This window comes from Sabethes cyaneus, chromosome 2 (assembly GCF_943734655.1).
Source record: "Sabethes cyaneus chromosome 2, idSabCyanKW18_F2, whole genome shotgun sequence".
NCBI lineage: Eukaryota > Metazoa > Arthropoda > Insecta > Diptera > Culicidae > Sabethes > Sabethes cyaneus.
This window is the reverse complement of record NC_071354.1, coordinates 128,812,236-128,831,773: the sequence shown is the minus strand read 5'-3', so window position 1 is coordinate 128,831,773 and position 19,538 is coordinate 128,812,236. Positions and strand designations below refer to the sequence as shown.

General features: G+C 40.9%; 1 protein-coding gene across 1 annotated transcript; it reads left to right on the top strand.

The window, feature by feature from the left end:
• Positions 1-10,247: 10,247 nt before the first annotated feature.
• Positions 10,248-12,024, top strand: LOC128735986 (uncharacterized protein K02A2.6-like). The gene is made up of 2 exons (XM_053830472.1): positions 10,248-10,475; positions 10,576-12,024. The coding sequence occupies exons 1-2, from the start codon at positions 10,248-10,250 to the stop codon at positions 12,022-12,024; spliced, it is 1,677 nt and encodes a 558-aa protein (XP_053686447.1).
• The last annotated feature ends 7,514 nt before the right edge of the window (positions 12,025-19,538 follow it).

Genomic DNA, 19,538 nt, shown 5'->3' with positions numbered 1-19,538 from the left:
TGTTCAATAAGCAGCATGAGCAACATTGTTATCCGCCCGCGATATTTTTCGTCTGATTTCTGGTAAGCTTTTAAAGTGTTAATTATCTTCTAAGACCGTTTTGTAGCAATCTAAGATTACTTTTTATGGTTTTCTACGTAGTGTTGAGACGGGTAAATTTATGATAAAAAGGTATCATCTTCGAACAGTGACTTTTCAAGCAATAGCACAAGCATCTATTCGAATAAAACTATTTTTTAAAAGAAGACATCAAAGGCAGATATTCAAGAGCATCATGCAAGCAAAATGTTGGATGGAACGTGTTTTAATTCAAGCAACCGTATACCGTATTGATCGTGAAGTATTACATTAACATTAATTCATTTTTCAATTGCACATCGAAATAGTTAGTCACCCATGTTCTCAAATTTTTTACGCATAATAAAGAAGGCTACAAGTGCAAATGACTTTAAAATATATTCCTTACATTTCATTGTAAATGTTCAAATATTTGTCTGAAATAATATAGCTGCATTCATTAATTACAATTAATTTAGTTTTAATTTTCATGCAAGTTCCATCATATTTCAGAACTATTTCTTCTTCTTTCTACACACACTAATGCAACCCTCGATGGTCACATACCTGGTATATATCAATTTACTTTAAGAAAGAGCAACACTGCCGTACAGGAGAAGAGTGCCCAGTTTTGATGGATGCAGAGTTGCCAAAAAGATTGATCACATATTACGAACACAATTTATAGCGTCCGCCATTATAGCGCGTAAAAAGCTGGATACATTTAACAGCCGGAATGAAAGACCATTCAAGGCTGTGCTAAAAGGTCTCGCAAACGATAAAACCGTTGATGAGCTCAAATTAGAATTAACAGAATTACTTGGCGTTTTCCCTACCCAAGTAATTCTAATGAAGAAAAAATATCAAATTCGGGAAACCGAGGGCATTTCCCAGCATTTTTCTTGGTTCATTTTAACCGAAATCAAGTAAACAGTGTAAAATTTTTAGAAAAGGCACGTGTTTTATTTCACGTGCGTGTAAAATGGGAACTTTACAAAAAGTTTGGTGGAAATATTCCTCATTTAACTCAGTGTCGCTCGTTTCTAAAATATGACCACGGCACAAAAAATTGTCACTTGGACTCCAAGTGCATGATTTGCAGCAACCTTTCTCACAAAAAGGACGATTGTCCAGTGAAGGAGCAAAATCAAATTGTGGTAATAACCATAAAAGCAATTCTTTTAATTGTCCTGTTAGACTCTCAATTTTACTTTTGTCGGCGGTCTTTCAGCATTTGGTAGGACAAAGAGTGCTCGGAACTATACGCGAAAAAGTCTGGCGTATAAGGACTTTCGTAAACACGGTTCGATAGACCTGCTCAGGGAGTACGAGGTAGTTGAGAGACAGATGAAGAGCTTGATGAAAGCGAAAAAACGCGGATATTGGTGCCGGTTCGTGTCGAGAGAAACAGTGATGAGCACTCTTTGGAATACCGCTCGAAACCGTAACATTACAAACGAAAGTGCGGAGTACTCTAACCGATGAATTCTCAACTTTGCCAAGAAGGTCTGCCTGGATTCTATCCCGGCTCAGAGATCTTCTCGCGACGCGTTCGCTTCAACCGCAAGTGAGCTTCCGTTTACAATGGTACATCTTTCTATAGCACTCCTCTCTCGCAACAATTCTGCTCCAGGGTTAGACAGTATCAAATAGGACACCTCATGAACCGTTGCTTTTCAAGAAATGGCGCTTTTCTAGTGGTAATAAAATCAAATTTTACATTTATCTATGATACTTACCTAAAAAACTATCACTAATCACATTTTATTTGTGGTACAGTTATACTCTGTTATGCTTAATTCTCATAATTTCTACCTAATTTTGATAAAAAAACAAACTATTCCTATACCTATCCATAGCATCTTACTACCATTCTTCCGTGAGCTCGGAAAAGTGATTTTGATACCGAATGAGAGTCGGGAGCTGACTGACCCAACTGAAGGAAAGCAATAGAGGTCAGTAGATCAAGGAAAATAAATAAACCTAGATAGTGGTGATCTCTACGGGGGGCTGCCCCCGCAGTGGTTGGCGCTACCGACGGCAGGTCGCCGGCAACACTCGCGACCTGTGGCCATCTCGCACTGAATCATCTAATGTTACTATTGATAGTTTGTAGTGGTCTTGTTATTGTTGAACTGAGCTGAACGAAGTGAAAGTTAACACCAAGAGGATTCGGATGGTTATACAATACAATGGAAATCTCCAACTAATATTGATAACCTGGAACCTGCATCAAAATAAGAGTCACGAAATGTGTTAAACCTCTTAAAGTTTATTTAGACTAGAATATACCAAGGTGTATTTTAGGTTAAACTAGGTGATCTAGTTTTCATAGTTTGTAGAGCAAAAGTGCGCGGTACGATTGGTTAGCAACCATCGACGTTGTTTATACATTCAACAGTTTCCGCTTTGAAAATTTCGATGATCGTCAAGGGTAACCCAGCGGGGGTGAAAAACAAATTTGACTAACCTTGGAATATACCTTTATAGACTGTATTCCTGTCAGATACCATCTCAATGCCTCAGTAGGCTTCTTATCTTTGATGGTCATAGTATTAAAGCGATGGTTCGTTATTCTGATTAGTATGTTCTACTGTGTTACCTGACTCACTGCGAATATGCGTTGTGTTCGCGGGATCGTGTTGGTTCGAAAGGTTTCGAAAAATATCGCCCTTGTATCGAAAATATCGTTAATTTTGATCACTAAAAATAACGTACTTAAACGTTATATTTTAAGTGCCAGTAGCACGTAATAATTGTATTGTGAAACTGAATTGTTATTTATGCAACTTTCTACAAGTTAAATGCAATAACAAAAGCACAACTTATAAAAAATCGTTTGTTGCCGATATTAGCTGCATATGCATTATAAACGAATAAAACGTATTGTTACGTTTTATTTCAATAACACGTATATTCGCAGTGAGTCAGGTAAAACAGTAGTTTGCTCACGTGGTTTACAACTTGACTAACAGTAACTTATCTAAGGGATTGCATACTAACTCAACTTGTATTATACATCTACTTGTATGCAATCATCTCTTGTATCGTATCTTATATGCTAGTATGGTATACTCACAGATATACGGACATAGAACGGAATTAATGTTTATTCCAATACTTCCCCTTATTAATTCATATTTAACATTTCTAATCTTTCTAATGATTTTTGTAATTGTATCTTTCCAAAAGCTTTGGTAAATATGTCTGCTAATTGTCTTTCAGAAGGAATATACTTTAATTTATCTTCTTGTCTTTGATTAATTCTCTAATGTACATATATTTTACAACAATATGTTTTGTTCTCTGGTGGCTTCTTGGTTCTTCTGCTATTTTAATACAAGGGATATTAGACTAATCTCAAGATTTTAGTCTTGACCTTGGAATGAGGTCATACATATATTAATATTTTTTTTGAAACGATGGTTCTACAATTGATGAAGGGACGGTAGGGGAAAGAAATGAAAATTTTTTTGGTGAAGGAGGGGGAAGAGCGGAAAGGAAGGGGGGGGGGTATTGGTAGCTATGCTTGACAAGTAGTCATTTTGACTCCTACCTTTTGTCCAATCTTCCAGCAGTCCCTGCCTATACAAAACACAAGTTTGTTTACTTTGCTCATTTGGTGCCTCGATTTGACGGTTCGATTGGTATTTTATGTCACGCTCTTTGCGCGTCTGTAGATTCTCTACCGTCTGTAGCATTAACTTCATTGATAGAATCTTTGTTTACAATCTAAAATCTAAAAGTGCATAGAGCTAAACTGCTATTGCTTATTCTTAAACTAAATTAAACTTAAATTATTAATTGCGAATCAGTTATTCTGTGCTTATACACTAAAGAATTCTAACGCGAATTCTAATTGGTAAGAATATAAATAAGACTAAGACTTAAATAACCTAACGATACAACTTAACTAAAAGATGAACTTAAAATAGGTAACCTACACTTACTATCACTCCTGTCCTTAAAGCAATACACCTAGACCGTTACAACTGGACTATCGTTAATCGTTAACTACTAGCTACTAGTCCTGCTAGAGGTGATAAAGAATTTATAAAGCGAATTAAACGTAAGTACAATAGTTACATAAGCTACAATAGTTAATCCGGTTCATGCTGATTAACCTGAAATATGTATTTATTTTATAATTATAGGAAAATTATATTCTCTCGTTGCATAATCGTTGTGTTTCATTCGAGAATAATAATTTCGGAAACTTCGCGTTGAATTAAATTCAACATCATATAATTTTCGTTTATCGAAACGGTGGTCGGTCATAGTAGAATGCCACGAAGTGGTAATAAATCCAATGCGGTGAGTGGCGGTGTGTCAAATAAAAATGTGTTTGGTGGAGATAAGCTACTGGTGACGGTGATAATTCGAATGTGGTAATGCTGGAGGTAACATTGGAAGGATATGCATGCAAAACATGCCACGGTCCTGACACCGAGGAGATGGTTCAGTGCGACGAGCGTGATGGGTGGTATCACTTTTCCTGTGTCGGTGTTTCGGAAGATATTGCCGATAAGAGCTGGAGTTGTACTAACTGCATGACTGCGAAATGGGTCCAGCGAACTAAGGCAGCTTCGGACGGAGTGCCTGAAATAAAAGATCTAAGCATAGATCGTCGGTCGTTGAACAACCAAAGCACCCAGAAGGCCGTGACGAACTCCATCAATCCAGTGATTTCTACGATCACCGCTACACAAAGGAAAGCTAAGTCTCTAACATTTCCGTCAAATGTTCAACGGTCTACAACTCTGGATTCAATATCCGGTCAGCAGCAACAACACTCGTCGATGCCAAATGGAAATGTAGCTGTGATTCAATCTGATATTCGTCCTGGTCCAACGTTGTTGACAATGTCAGCGGGTTCCGGTACGGTACCTATCCAACAGAATAACCAATCATTGCCAAAAATAGAATTGCCGATGATCGATGTAGTCGAGACGCTGTCTATTTGTTCGTCGCAGAACTCTGCAAAGGCCCACGCCAAGCTGTAATTACTGAGGCTGCAGGAAGAACGAGCATTCCAGCAGCAGCAAGAAGAACGTCGAAGACTCGCAGAAGAAAATGTAGCTCTGGAATACAAAGAATATCTCAACAACAAATACAGGATCCTGGCGAACATAGTGAATGATGAAGATTCGAGTCGGTTTTGTAACGCACCTATCTGTCGGGTCAAAGAATGGGTCGATGCTGCTAACCCGAAACCCTCGGAAACAGTCGAGCCCACTCCCTTGGAATCATCTCGAAAAGAAGACCACCCGCAAACAAACCGGCAGGAACAGTTACAAAGGGAAGTAGTCCTGCAGCAGCAGCAAATACAACAAGCGCAAGCCGATCGTCTACAGCAACAGCAAGAGGAGTATTTGAAGAAAAAGCAGGAATTCCGAGAATACAAACAGGAACAGCAGCAGGAACAAACTCGACAAGAGAATCTTTTGCAAAAGTAAAAAGAGGAGCTAGAGAAAAAAACAGCAACCATCAGTCGGATGTTGAAACACCAGTTGGAGCTAGAGCGACGTTTACGCGAGCAACAGCAACAGATTATGAATCAGTCCAACCAAATATATATATATATATAGGGTACGGGTGGGTATTTCCAGCCCATTAAGCGGTAGCCTGAACAATATTCAGGAACTACGTTGAAACTATATTTATTCGAGACAAGATTTTTATACCAGTTGATAGAATAATATTTACTGAATATCGGCGTGTATTTTGGTCTTAATAAAACGCTACTGAATTTGAGTTATAGTCGCGAGAAGTGATGAAGTCGCTGCGGCTAAATTGAGCCCATTTTCTATAATGGTGTCTGTGTTTTTTAAATCCGATAGGCCGAAATAGCTAGCACGGCAATTAAATGCTTTTCAAAAACAGATCAAAAGAGACAAGAAAAGAGAGACCGAAAAATAACTCCTCGCTATTGCCTACATTCCGGGCTCATTGAAGATAATTAGTTTTGCAGTGACAACAGCTTGCTGCTGGCGCTAGTGTATCACTAAATCGGTCATATACACTAGCGCCAGTTGTCACTCAAATACCAGATATGTCAGCACATATATTGGTAGTAGTGCAAGTAACGCACCATACGCTGGAAATAAAAACAAAATGCTGCTAACGGCTAGTGAATGAAAGTTGATTTATATTTACATATCAGAGGGGAATTTTTGTGTTCTTCCGTGATAAAAAGATGTAGAATTGTTCTGTGATAGCATATTCACAGCTGTTTAGTTTCTAGAATAAGTAAACGTGATCATAATTGTGTGTTTTCCAAACCATCATCAAGAGCGGATACACGTAAGCGATTGCTGCTAGTTTTTTCAGCCTGGTTACGTGCTAGTGGAAAAACAGTGGTTTTGATGTTTATCGAATAAAATTAAGCAAACTACTTACATTTTTATGAAAATAGTTATAACACATTAAAGCCTATGAGTGCTACATTCGTTTCAGTATTGTTATATAGCGGCAAAGTTTTTATTTGGGAAAGTGTAGCCAAAAAAGGAAATGTATGCCGAAATTAGTAGCGTGATGAGAATACCCTCCCGTACCCTATATATATATATATATATATATATATATATATATATATATATATATATATATATATATATATATATATAATCGAGGGTGTCGGAGCGAGTTGCACTGATCGGGATCTGCACCATCAGGGCCACATTGCCCGGAGGGTCAACAGTCAAGAAATTAACCTTCAGTTTATGTCGATAAACAATGCACCTTCTCACATGTCCAATGTCCTAGCTTACTACACTCAAAGCGTTTTAGGGTTTTGTTCCTTTCCTTCTGCTGTTCCTTCTTTTCTTTCCAGTTTATTCTTCGTCCCATCAGTGCAGTGGGTTGACCTTCGTCTTCTGTTTGATTTGTGTCGAGAAAAATCCGTTTAATTTCCTGTAAAGACATTTTAATCAATTCATCTTTTCTCATAATCAATGTTGCAAATTTTCATCACGATGAAGGCTCATCACCTGCTCATCAGCGATTTAAATCTTATCAACTGGCAACTCTATCGTAACCTGATTGCTCGCGATGAATCGCCGGCGCAAAAACTGGTGAGCAAAATATGAATTGATTACGCTCGAAAATACTCGCTCGGTATCTCTGTCTTACACTCATCGCTAATCATCATTAATCGCTGTCATCCAGCCGAGAATGTATTTTGCGATGAAACGTAAACAAACATATATTTTTGGCAAATTACAAAAGAAATATGGCTCGTTCAAATATAAAATGTTATTCGTATCACATATAATAATTATGAACTTGTCAAACGTCAACATATACTTGCAACGCCATACACAGCCAGTAACTTCAAGCGGCACACGGACAAACAAAATGGTTTCAAGATTTAGTTTCAATGAAATGCAATATTATTATTATTAATTGGTGCCTCGAAGGTTCGAAGCTATGAAAAATAATACATCTTCTTGTGTGACTAACGATGAAGGCTGAAAATAAAAATATCCTCGGCAGCTGTTCAAAATTTGATCCTGGTGCTTGTCATTGTCACGAAAAAAAAAAGATTTATGCTGCACTCTACCTGAATGTTGAAAAATTATGAATAGCATGTTAAAATAATTTTATGAGATTAAAAGTCTTCTGTGTGTAGAAGAACGTTGATGTTTTGAAGTGCATTTATGTATTATGTCGCAAAAATGTATATTCCAAGTATCTCAGGGGCTAAGAGTCGAACTGAAAAACCAACATAAATGTTAGGTAGGGGAAGGGCGGTAAAGACGGACACCTTAAGGTCAAGAGTCAATATCTACTCAAATATAACTGTATTGATTGCAATTTTCATACAAACTGAAACTTTAAGTCTCTGTCTAATAAAGTTACAGCGTGTACTAGAAAAATTCTTCCAAAATTTATACTTTTTTTAATATTATAAACATTATGTATAAATCAGAGTTTCTGTGCATGGGCGGGAAAGACGGACACTTGATATGGGAAAGACGGACACTCGCGAAAAGGTGTCACGCGCCGACGAATTATCAGTATTAAGAAAGATTAACATATTTCATCATGTATTTAGGAAAGAATTGGCTTGGGAAAACCCCCTATCCAATTCCCCCTTTGAGCGAGGAAATAAAATGGTTCCCTTTTATAATCTTCAATATTTTAATTGGTGATGAATTAATCGTTTCTAAAAGTTGGCCTATTCCAACTGTTAAATGACTTCTGGATACTTTTACATGTATAATATGCAAGTATTTGCAATTTAAATCGTTGTTAGGCAAAATGAATATGGAATCTTTGTGTCCGTCTTTCCCTACCTTCGGATGTCCGTCTTTCCCGACTTGGATACCATTTTTTCAAACTTTAATAACTTTTTACTGAATATTCAAAAATTCACTAGATTTCCAATGGACATTCAGTGAAGGGTCAAACTAACGTAATGTCGTCGATATAGCACGAAAGTATTGCTTTTTAACGATTTACCAGCTATTTTCTTCACACACAAAATTACATCGGTTAGCGTATTTAGGCATTTTTTCTTTGTTTTGCTTATAAATTTGACAGCTGCGCTGCTAGAAATCGGCAGTTTAATTCAAAAGTGTTTATTCAGTCTATAGAAAGATTTCCCATCATTGGTTTGCTTCAAAAAATTATTGTTTATGAAATATGATAAGTGTCCGTCTTTCCCGCAGTGTCCGTCTTTACTGCCCTTCCCCTACATGTTTTTTGACGGTATAATTCAATATCCGATAGCGCTTTTGCCTGTTTTCCAAAATTGATAAATCATAGCTACTCATCGCGATGAGCCAAATGCGAGGTATTCGTTTTAGATTGCGATCACTAGCGATCAAATCATTGCATGAAAAGTGTGAGTGGTAATTCGCTTTTCGCTCACTCTCATTAAATAATTCTCAGCTAGAAAAGCATTGCCAGAGAATTTGACGTTATGGAATCACCTTTGAGTGTTTTTCGAACCGAATCAGTTAGGGTGAAGAGCAGAATAGGATTGGTGACGTTCATTAAGGTGAGGAAAGAATATTAGAATAAACATGAATTGATATTTTGTATGAGTAATTTGCGTGTTTTGGGCTTTTGATCTGTTTTTTGTCAGCTAGTCGGCGGTCGTTCGGTACCAAAATCCAGTACGAACGTAATAACATTACAACTTTTATCGCTGAATAGCAACATTGCTCATAATTGAGAACGCTCCCAGAAGATGTTTGAATTCTTCTGCGATGGCAACAAGTAAAGTATTTATCTGCTCAAAGTGAGGAATTTCCTCCCCCATATTTTCTAGGCCTCTAATGATTTTTTCGTGGGTAACAAAAAGGTAGTGAATATTATAGAATCTTTCAGTCTTGAGTAAGTATAATTTCGACCGAAGTCGCAGCATAGCAATCGGACCTTTTGGTAAATATGCATCATCTAACTTGTGCTGTGAACGCATGCGATCATTGGATGACACAGCAAAAGTATCACCCAACGGTGTGTCCGCGACCACAGCACTGAGTCACACCCCGCGTGAATAATTAAATACCAAACCAAGCAGCAAACGCTCGGCATGCATACAAATATCAAATTTCTAGCATTTGTCGCAGCAACCTATGTGTGTTGCGATAGCGTACGAGTGCCTTAAGCAAAATGTTGGAGACGTGGACATCCCTACATCGTTATTATCGGAGACGTCGACATTCGTAACATCGTTACGGCCAAGCTCTCTGGTCACAGTGACAGCTGTCATCAGTTGATGCTCGCCAGTGCTGACAACAGGACGTTCATATTCCTGTTCCGTTTTACCGCGAAATGAGACTCGCACAATTGTACCTCGTTATTGTTCAATAAAGTTAAGTTTTAATTTGTTTAATGTACGGGTCGTGTTCATATTCATCATTTCGGTCACCTCCGAACGCGAACCGTAACAGTGGCGACGAGAACGTAACAGTGGCGACGAGTAGTGAAACGCGGAATTTACTCATCAGTCAAAATTCCCTCACCCACGTGGACAATTAAGCGGGTTCATCAGGACATAACCCCAAACAGCAGCAGCAACCACCGGGAGTTAGTCAGCAGCAAGGCCTATTTCAAAAGCAACAGTAGGTCAAAAGCATCCCACAATGCAGCAGAATGGTGCAATTACACCCGGACAGCCATCTCCAGATGCACCGTTTGCCCAGTTCTTCCAGCAAATGATGCAGCAGCAGCAGATCTTCATGCAACAGCAGCAGCAGCAGCTAATGCACCAGCAGCAGGAATTCTTCAGAAACGTTATGTCATCCATAACTGTCCAGGTCCCATCAAACCCGGAAATAATTCTCGATTCACTGGCGAATAACATAAAGGAATTCCACTACTGCCCGGAAGAAAACATCACTTTCACTGCCTGGTATGCTCGTTACGATGATCTTTTTGAAAAAGATGCCGCACGACTAGATGATGAAGTAAAAGTCCGTTTGCTTATGCGGAAAATGGGAACGGCGGAACATGAACGATACATCAGCTTCATTCTGCCGAAAGCTCCAAAAGATTTCCCATTCACAGCGACAGTCAAAAAAACTGAAATCGCTATTCGGTGCGGGTGAATCTGTCATCAGTAAGCGCTATCGTTGTCTTCAAATAGCGAAGCAGCCGTCGGAAGATTTCGTCACATATGCATGCCGATTAAACAAAACCTGCGTCGAATTCGAGCTCAGCAAACTTACAGAGGAACAGTTTAAGTGTCTTATGTTTGTATGCGGGCTTAAGTCGGAGGAAGATAGTGAGGTGCGTACACGACTCCTTTCCAAGATCGAGGAGCATAACGACGTTACTCTGGAGCATCTTTCGGAAGACTGCCAACGGTTGATGTGTTTAAAACGGGACACGGCAATGATAGAATCAACACCGACGTCAATAGTTCAGTATATCGGTCGCAAACAGCAGTTCTCAAATCGTCCGTCAAAACCTTCAGTAAATTCTGGCAGCAGTGCCGAAAACATACAAGCTACGCCTTGTTGGTATTGCGGCGCAATGCACTTCGTCAAAGATTGCAATTACAAAAGTCACGAATGCGAAGAGTGCGGTATCATCGGGCACCGTGAAGGTTATTGTTCTAGTGTAAAACAAAATCGGAAAGCAACACACCGTAAACGCCAGCAGCCAGAAAGGTACGAGACAAAAGCAGTAAATCTATCATTGAATGCAGCAAACAATAGGCGCCGATACGTACAGTCGCAGCTCAACGGTGTGGAAGTGCAGCTTCAGTTGGACACTGAGTCCGACGTCAGTATTGTTTCAAAACAAACGTGGGAGAGAATAGGCAGACCACCAACATCACCTGCTAGGAAAAAAGTAACGACAGCAACAGGAGATCCCCTGCCGTTCCTGTTAAAATTTGAGTGTGATATCTGCATTAATAATATTCATCAGCAAGGACAGTTTTATGTTATGAAGAAACCAGTTCATCTTCTTGGCAATGATTTGCTCGATGCGTTCTCGTTATGGACAGAACCAATCAGTGAATATTGCTACAACATTTTTAGTCAAACACAGCGCACTCAACAGTTCTACTCCAGGAAAAAGATCACCAGCAGACATCATATCCAGAACCGGTTTGGAAAAGCTTCGTCCACCGTTAATAATCGAAAAAGTGACACTGGAGTAAATCGTCAGTACAGCAGAGGTGATTATGTGTACACCAAAATTTTTATCAAAAATCAATGGCACTGGACATCAGGCAAAATTTTGGAACGTGTTGGACATGTAATGTATAATGTTTTGGTAAACGATCGCAAGCTGGTACGGTTTCACATAAATCAAATTCGAGATTATAACACACACAGTGAACCAGTATCAAAGAAACGTAAGCAGCTACCGCTCAGTATCCTGCTAGATGATTGGAATACCAGCATTCCCGCTAGTGTCAATTCGTCAGCACAGTCAACATCAGTAAGCTTGCAGTCATCAAAAGCGCATGCTGAGGCACCGGTTGTCCCAGCATTATCAACATGATCTTCGTCATCAAGTTCGTCATCCGACTTCATGTCTGCAACCGAAAGTGAATCAGCTGTCCAGGTTCCTCGCCGCTCTTCCCGTGCACGAAGGGCTTCGCAACGGTTCAACCCTTACCAGCTGAATTAGAGGGGAGATGTTGGAGACGTGGACATCCCTACATCGTTATTGTCGGAGACGTCGACATTCGTAACATCGTTACGGCCAAGCTCTCTGGTCACAGTGACAGCTGTCATCAGTTGATGCTCGCCAGTGCTGACAACAGGACGTTCATATTCCTGTTCCGTTTTACCGCGAAATGAGACTCGCACAATTGTACCTCGTTATTGTTCAATAAAGTTAAGTTTTAATTTGTTTAATGTACGGGTCGTGTTCATATTCATCATTTCGGTCACCTCCGAACGCGAACCGTAACAGTGGCGACGAGAACGTAACACAAAACAAAAACAAAACGGAATGATTCACGCGCTGGTAGTAAACAGAGTCCGAAGGCACGCACGCAAATCGATGCTTGATCGATTTGTGCAAGTATAAGCAATAATCTATACCTATAAAAAAGAATTTTTGTCTGTCTGTCTGTCTGTCTCTATACCGTGTACCCCCGTTGGTATAACCTTCTTTAATCTGAACATTTTTAATCTGTACCCCGGTGGTATGAATGCGTTCACATTAAAAACCGATCAAGCGTCACACACAATTGACGTTAAAATTGACCGGTAAATTAAAAAAAAGGCAAACAAATTTAATGCGTTTCCTCTTGCTCAGGAGCTTTGGCAATATAGCTCATATGCAACTTATCTCTCTCCAGTACTCAAAATAGACCATTTTAGTCGAAACTGCCGAGCCCATTTCGTCTTCTACAAACCGAATGTTTAGAATTCGCGCATGTTTGAAATGTTTTCAAAACGTTTGTTTTCGTCAAATCAAAACAACAAGTTCATAGAGTGAGCGTCTTGCGCGTATGTGAAAATGAATAGAGTTACCAAATATTCAGATTAAAAATGAACTCGCCCAATCTGAATGAGCTGTTTTTCATATTAGCGGGGGTTGAGTGTATTCCTTATAGAATCGAAAACTACTGAACCGATCGGCCTGAAAATTTGCATGTAGGGGTTTTTGGGGCTAAGGAAGGTTTTCTCAATGGCAAAAGACCCCTCCCCCCATTAAGAGGGGGGGGGGGTTCCATACAAATCTATGCCTATAAAAAAGGATTTCTGTCTGCTCTATGTTCCTTATAGAATCGAAAACTACTGAACCGATCAGAGTGATAATTTGCATGTAAAGGTTTTTGGTGCCAGGGAAGGTTCTTATGATGGTTAGAGAACCCTTCCCCCACTATGAGGGGAGGCTCCCATACATATCTATACCTATAAAAAGGGATTTCTGACTGTCTGCCCGAATGTTCCTTATGCAATCGAAAACTACTGAACCGATCGGCGTGAAAATTTGCATATAGGGGTTTTTGGGGCCAGGGAAGGTTCTTATGATGGTTAGAGGGGGGGGCTCCCATACAAATGAAATACAAATTTCTTCATAACTCCAGAACTAATCAAGCAAATGGAACCAAATTTAGCATGTGGGTGTTTTTGCAGGCAATTTTTTTTCTATGATGAATTGAGACCTCTCTCCTCTTTAGGAGGGGAATAATGACCCCTCTCCTTTTTAAGAGGGGAAGCTTCCATACAAATGAAATACAAATTTCCTCATAACTGGAGAACTAATTAAGCAAATGAAACCAAATTTGACATGTGGGTGTTTTTGTAGACAAGAATTTTTTCTATGGTGAATTGAAACCTCTCCTTACTTTAGGAGTGGGGCTCCTATAGAAATGAAATACAAATTTCCTCATAACTCGAGAACTAATTAATCAAATGGAACCATATTTGGCATGTGGGTGTTTTTGGAGGTATGATTTTTTTCTATAATGAACTAGGACCCCTTACGTTTTTAGGAGGGGGGCTCCCACATAAATGAAATACAAATTTCCTCACAACTCGAGAACTAATCAAGTAAATGGAACAAAATATGACGTGTGGGTGGTTTTGGAGACAAGGATGTTTTCTATGGTGAATTGAAACCTCTCCCCGCTTCAGGAGGGAGATTCCTAAACAAATGAATTACAAATTTCCTCATTACTCGAGAACTAATTAATCAAATGGAACCATATTTGGCATGTGGGTGTTTTTGGAGGCATGATTTATTTCTATGATGAATTAGGACTACTCTCCTTTTTTAGAAGGGGGGGCTCCCATACAAATGAAATACAAATTTCCTCATAACTCGAGAAGTAATCAAGCAGATGGAACCAAATTTGGCATGTGGGGGGTTTTGGAGGCAAGAATTTTGAATGATGTTTTGAGACCCCTCACCCCTGTGGCTGTGGTAGGGGGATAAGGACTCTCATACAAATAAAACAGAAAATTTTGCGTCACTCAAAAACTAATCGAAATCGAGAAATTTTAGACTCTTTCATAAAACATTAATCAACAACAAGACCACCAAAAACTATCAATAGTAATCTTAGATAATTCAGCGCGAGACGGCCACAGGCCGCGAGTGTTGCCGGCGACCTGCCGTCGGAAACGCCGACCACTGCGGGGGCACCTCTACCTAGGCTTATTTATTTTCCTAGATCTGCTGACCTCTATTACTTTCCTTCAGTTGGGTCACCCCTGCGAAATGGTACTTTCTACGAAAAGATTATCCATCCCGCGTAAGGTTTTTCGCGAAATGGTATTCTGAGAAACTCTATATTCCGCGTTATCACTGGTTGGAGAATTCGCGAAAAAACGATCATTTGAATGGATGAACATCCCTCCTGAACATACACTATTCGCCTGCCTCGCCGATAATGCACGCATCAGCTTTGAATTTTATCACGAACAGAACCTCAATGTGAACATCAGAATTCTTTCAAAAATTGAATATTGAACATTGAGTGTGTTCGATTTTTCGGATATAGAATGCCCGGGGGCATCGGAAAGTATTCAAAATAATATTACCACGAAAAGGGAATGTAGGGAACGAGCCGAGTTAGATGAATCAGCGTAAAACAAATCTAATGAAACTGAATTATTTACTTGAGTGTAACTGAAATTCCTTGCATAGGAAGAATACCGTCATACGAACGATAAGAGACAAGGAGAGAAATGTATCGTTCAATAGGAGAGTTACGCATACTGTGGCAAGATATAGCATACTCTAAACAAGAGTCAGTTTTTGGACGAACGTAAGTAAACTTTGACGGACGTCGTTCCGTATTCCGGAGGGCTCGGTTGGAAATAACCGACGGACACGACAGTAGTGTTAGTGGCTTCACAAGCAGCAGAAAGCGTCAATTCGCACTTTTGCGTTGCTCACGATATTCGTATATTCAGCGCTGCTACGAAGCGTGAGTGTATGTTGCTCATTGTTATAGGCGAATTGAACCACTCGCGTAGCTGTTTTATCATGATAAAAACCGTTTGCCGATGCTCGGCGTATCTATTCATTTTGCGAGTTTTCCAACCTCTGCGCGATATGGTCAACCGAGAATTGGTGTTCCGCAAAATGGTATTCGGCGAAATGGTTTGTAATGATGGCGAATATTTAAATGCTATCCGCTATATTTTATCAGGCTAAGCAATGGAGGGAGTTGTTTTCTACTTTACTGTGAGGAAAATTTGTATATTAAGACACTCATGAACTCCCCAGAAACTTGCAAAACTCAAGATTGTGACAAAAGTCATCCAAGATTCACGATTGATGTACAACACAGTTTAATTTGTGGTAATACAAAGTTTGTCGAGTCAGCTAGTCATGTATAAAAAGGCAAGTTTGAATTAATAAAGTAAGCAGTGTTATAGAACCGACCAGGGCGGACACTTGGATTTGATCCGGGATCTGCACGCAGACACCCCGGACACCAGAGAGAAATCTCCCTTCGGATCCTTAGTATATCTTTACTTCGACTGACTTCAATTCATTTCGTTATCACAAGTGACCAGTACATCGACCGCGAAATAAGTCTACACGGTTTACGCGAGAGATTACCATATGGCGACCGTGACAGGACACGAACCTGCAATCTTCGGATAATGGTTAGTGATCCCTCTCCCACTAAGAGGGGGGGAGGGGTCCCATACAACTCTATACCTATAAAATGGATTTCTGTCTGTCTGCCCGTAGGGCTGGCAAATGAGTGAACATGTGCAAATATATCACCTCTGTTTTCTAACTCCTATCTCTACCTCCACGAGGTGCCGGCTGGGGTACGGTAGTCAAAGTTGCGCACCTGGTGGTACGAACTTTGGTTGTCGTATGCAGACAGAGAAGGTGGAACACTCGCTGTGTGGTTTCCGGCTACCTAATCATGCCGTTCGGCGCAGGATTTTCGGAGGGCGCAGCTGCGGGGTGTGAGCACACCGGGAGAGAGTTATTTTCTCAGCTGGCTTAGCACAGAGAGAGAGACTCTTAATCGGTCTGTTTTACACAATCTGCACTTACGCCCTTTGGCGGTTGGTGCCGAATTGTACGTTTGGGCAAAAATTGAGCCACAGGACCTGATCCTGCCGGGAGTCGGCAAATCAGGTGCCCCTAAGTCAAGGTCTATCTCCGTGCCGATGACTGAATGGCTGGAGGGGTGAAAACATGCCAGTCGCGAACGGAGTGCTTTGGGCATCTTACCCCTACTGTGCCATGCGGGGCTCTGGTACGGTCGATCTTTGTTGTCCCTTGCGTTTCGTGGGAACAGCATAGTAGTCCTGCCCAATTTCCCTTATGGGTTTTACGCCAAGTGCGTTCTGGCCAACTTAATTGGCTTCGCTTACAATTTGCTGTCTAATCTGTGTTGGAGATTGTTTGTGCATATACTCCGCTAGTCAAATAGTTAGAGTCGCACAAATAAATCTTTAACACAAACGGGCAGCAAATTTGTATTTATGCGAAAAACTTTTTAATGGCTCTGTCACCATCGCATTGGTTCAGGAGCCATATTTTCGCAAGGGGTACTTTCATTCGACGGATATTGGAAACCAGAACTTTGCTGTTTTCAGCAAAACTGGTATGACAAATCCTCGTTTGATGCCCAGGGCATGCATATTGTGGCATAGGTCAATTAGTGCATGCCTTATCTCTGAGTTGACTACTCGAGATATTTGTGCAGTCACAGTAGAACTCGTCGTGGATGATGTCCATAGGCGCTATGTCTACTGTTCTGCATACTTACCACACGATGAACCGTCTCCCAGCGACGATTTCAGAAATGTGGTGAGATACTGCCAATCTAATGGGCTTCCGCTCATTGTAGGCAGTGATGCCAATGCCCATCACATCATTTGAGGCAGCGCGGATATCAATCTGAGAGGCTCTAATTTGATGGAATATTTGAGTAGTACCAACCTTGGAATACTCAACATTGGCAATTGTCCAACTTTCATACGAGGTAGAGTGGAAGTATTAGATATAACACTCTGTGTTGCACCAGATTTTGAGGGAGTTCCTTCAGCAATATCACAGACCCAGGTTTGGGTGGTAATTAGCTCAAAGCTAGAAAATCAATTTATTTAGAATAAAAATATACTCTTTCCTCTCCTACTCACAATTTAGTCTCCCGTACTATTATTCACTTATCTAGTCACAACAGAGTGTAGATTTCTAGTCTGTAAGTTATTATAAGTGCATGATATAAATATTCTAGCTTAGTTTTATAAATAGTTTTAATTTACCCGTATTTATTTGCATGTAACAATTATAATTGAGAAATCCGAAAAATGTAACAATCTTATATCAAAGATCCAAGTGAAACTCACCATATATGTCTTAGTTCTGTCACTCAATTTCGCCCGTCATCTCCAATGACGGTTGAGATGTTTGTATCAACTATCGGGATCAGCGTGTCGCGTCGGTTACCGTTTGTTGCAAACGCTACAAGGGGCTGTTGCGGCGAACATCCTCCCCCCGTGTCGCCACAACTTCCGATTTGGCGGCACCAGTCTCTTTAGTAACCCACCAGAAGTCCGCACTTCTGCCCGGCGAATCACTCCATCCTTTCCCGAAAATGCTCGGACTACCCGTCCTCGCAACCACCTATTCCGCACGTTTTCGTCAACCACGAGAACTAGATCTCCTACTTTTATTGGTGCTACGTCCTGGAACCATTTCGTCCGCCGAGTTATCGTTGGTAGATACTCCCTCACCCAACGACGCCAAATGTTATCCAAAGTGTGTTTTACTAGGTTCCAGCTACTCCGTAGGGCCATTCCAGAATCCGTAGGGAACTTCTCCGGTTCTCGTACTCCGTTTGAACTCAGAAGTAGGAAGTCGTTGGGAGTCAGAGATGCACGATTGGCTGTATCTAGAGGAACGAAGGTGAGCGGTCGAGAGTTCACCATACTTTCGGCTTCTACAAGTGCTGTAGCGAACGGCTCGTCATCGAGCTTTCGCACTACCGGAACAAACGCTAAGGCTGCTTTCACTGCCCGGACCATTCTTTCCCAACAACCCCCCATGTGAGGGGCGGCAGGTGGGTTGAACCTCCACTGGGTGTGGGCGTTTGTAATAGTACTACCCAACTCCTCGTTGATCCTCTTCATTTCTTCCTGCAACTCCCGATTCGCTCCAACAAAGTTTGTCCCGTTGTCGGAGTAGATCACTTGAGGGGAACCACGTCGTGCAATGAATCGCCTTATCGCCTTTTTGCACGCATCCGTAGAAAGACTAGCCACTACCTCTAGATGGATAACCCGTATTGTCAGGCACGTAAACAAGCAGACCCACCGCTTTGCAACTCCTCTTCCAATTTTCACCAAGTAGGGACCGAAGAGGTCAACACCCACATACGAGAAGGGGCGTACGAAGGGTTCCAACCGGACCGACGGAAGTGGGCCCATTTTTGGAGCTACCGGCATCGCTTTATAAACACGGCACCATATGCAGCGTTTCCTGGACATACGTACTTCAACTCGCAGCCGTGAAACGGAAAACCTTTGACGCAGCTCGTTAACGACGGTTTCGTCGTTTGCATGACGGTATTTTCGGTGATAATAGTCCAGCAGCAGTTCCGTAATTCGGTGTTTTCTAGGTAAGATTATGGGAAACTTCTGATCATACGACAGGATCTCCGCCTCTGCGGCTCGAGTTGCTTCATGTAATACTCCATGCTCGTCCAAGAATGGAGATAGCTTAAACAGTTTACTTGACGATCCTAATTGCTTCCCACCAGTTCGTCCTTCTTCACGATTCTTCTTCAAGATGAACACTTCGTCTGGGAACGCCTCAGTTTGCACAGTCATCCACAGTGTACGTTCGGCCTTCCGTATTTCTTCACTCGTCAGTCCGACAGTATCCGTGGATCCACCCAACGAACGTACTCTATCGGCGAAACGATGAACATACGCTGTAGAACGCAGCAGTCGTTCGAACTTCGAAAACCTATCCACATCGATCATTGGGTGTCTGACCAGATGACTGTACACGTGCGCCTCACGCAATTCCTTGTCGCTTTCATCGATGGCTTCTTCCGCAATCGTTGTCGA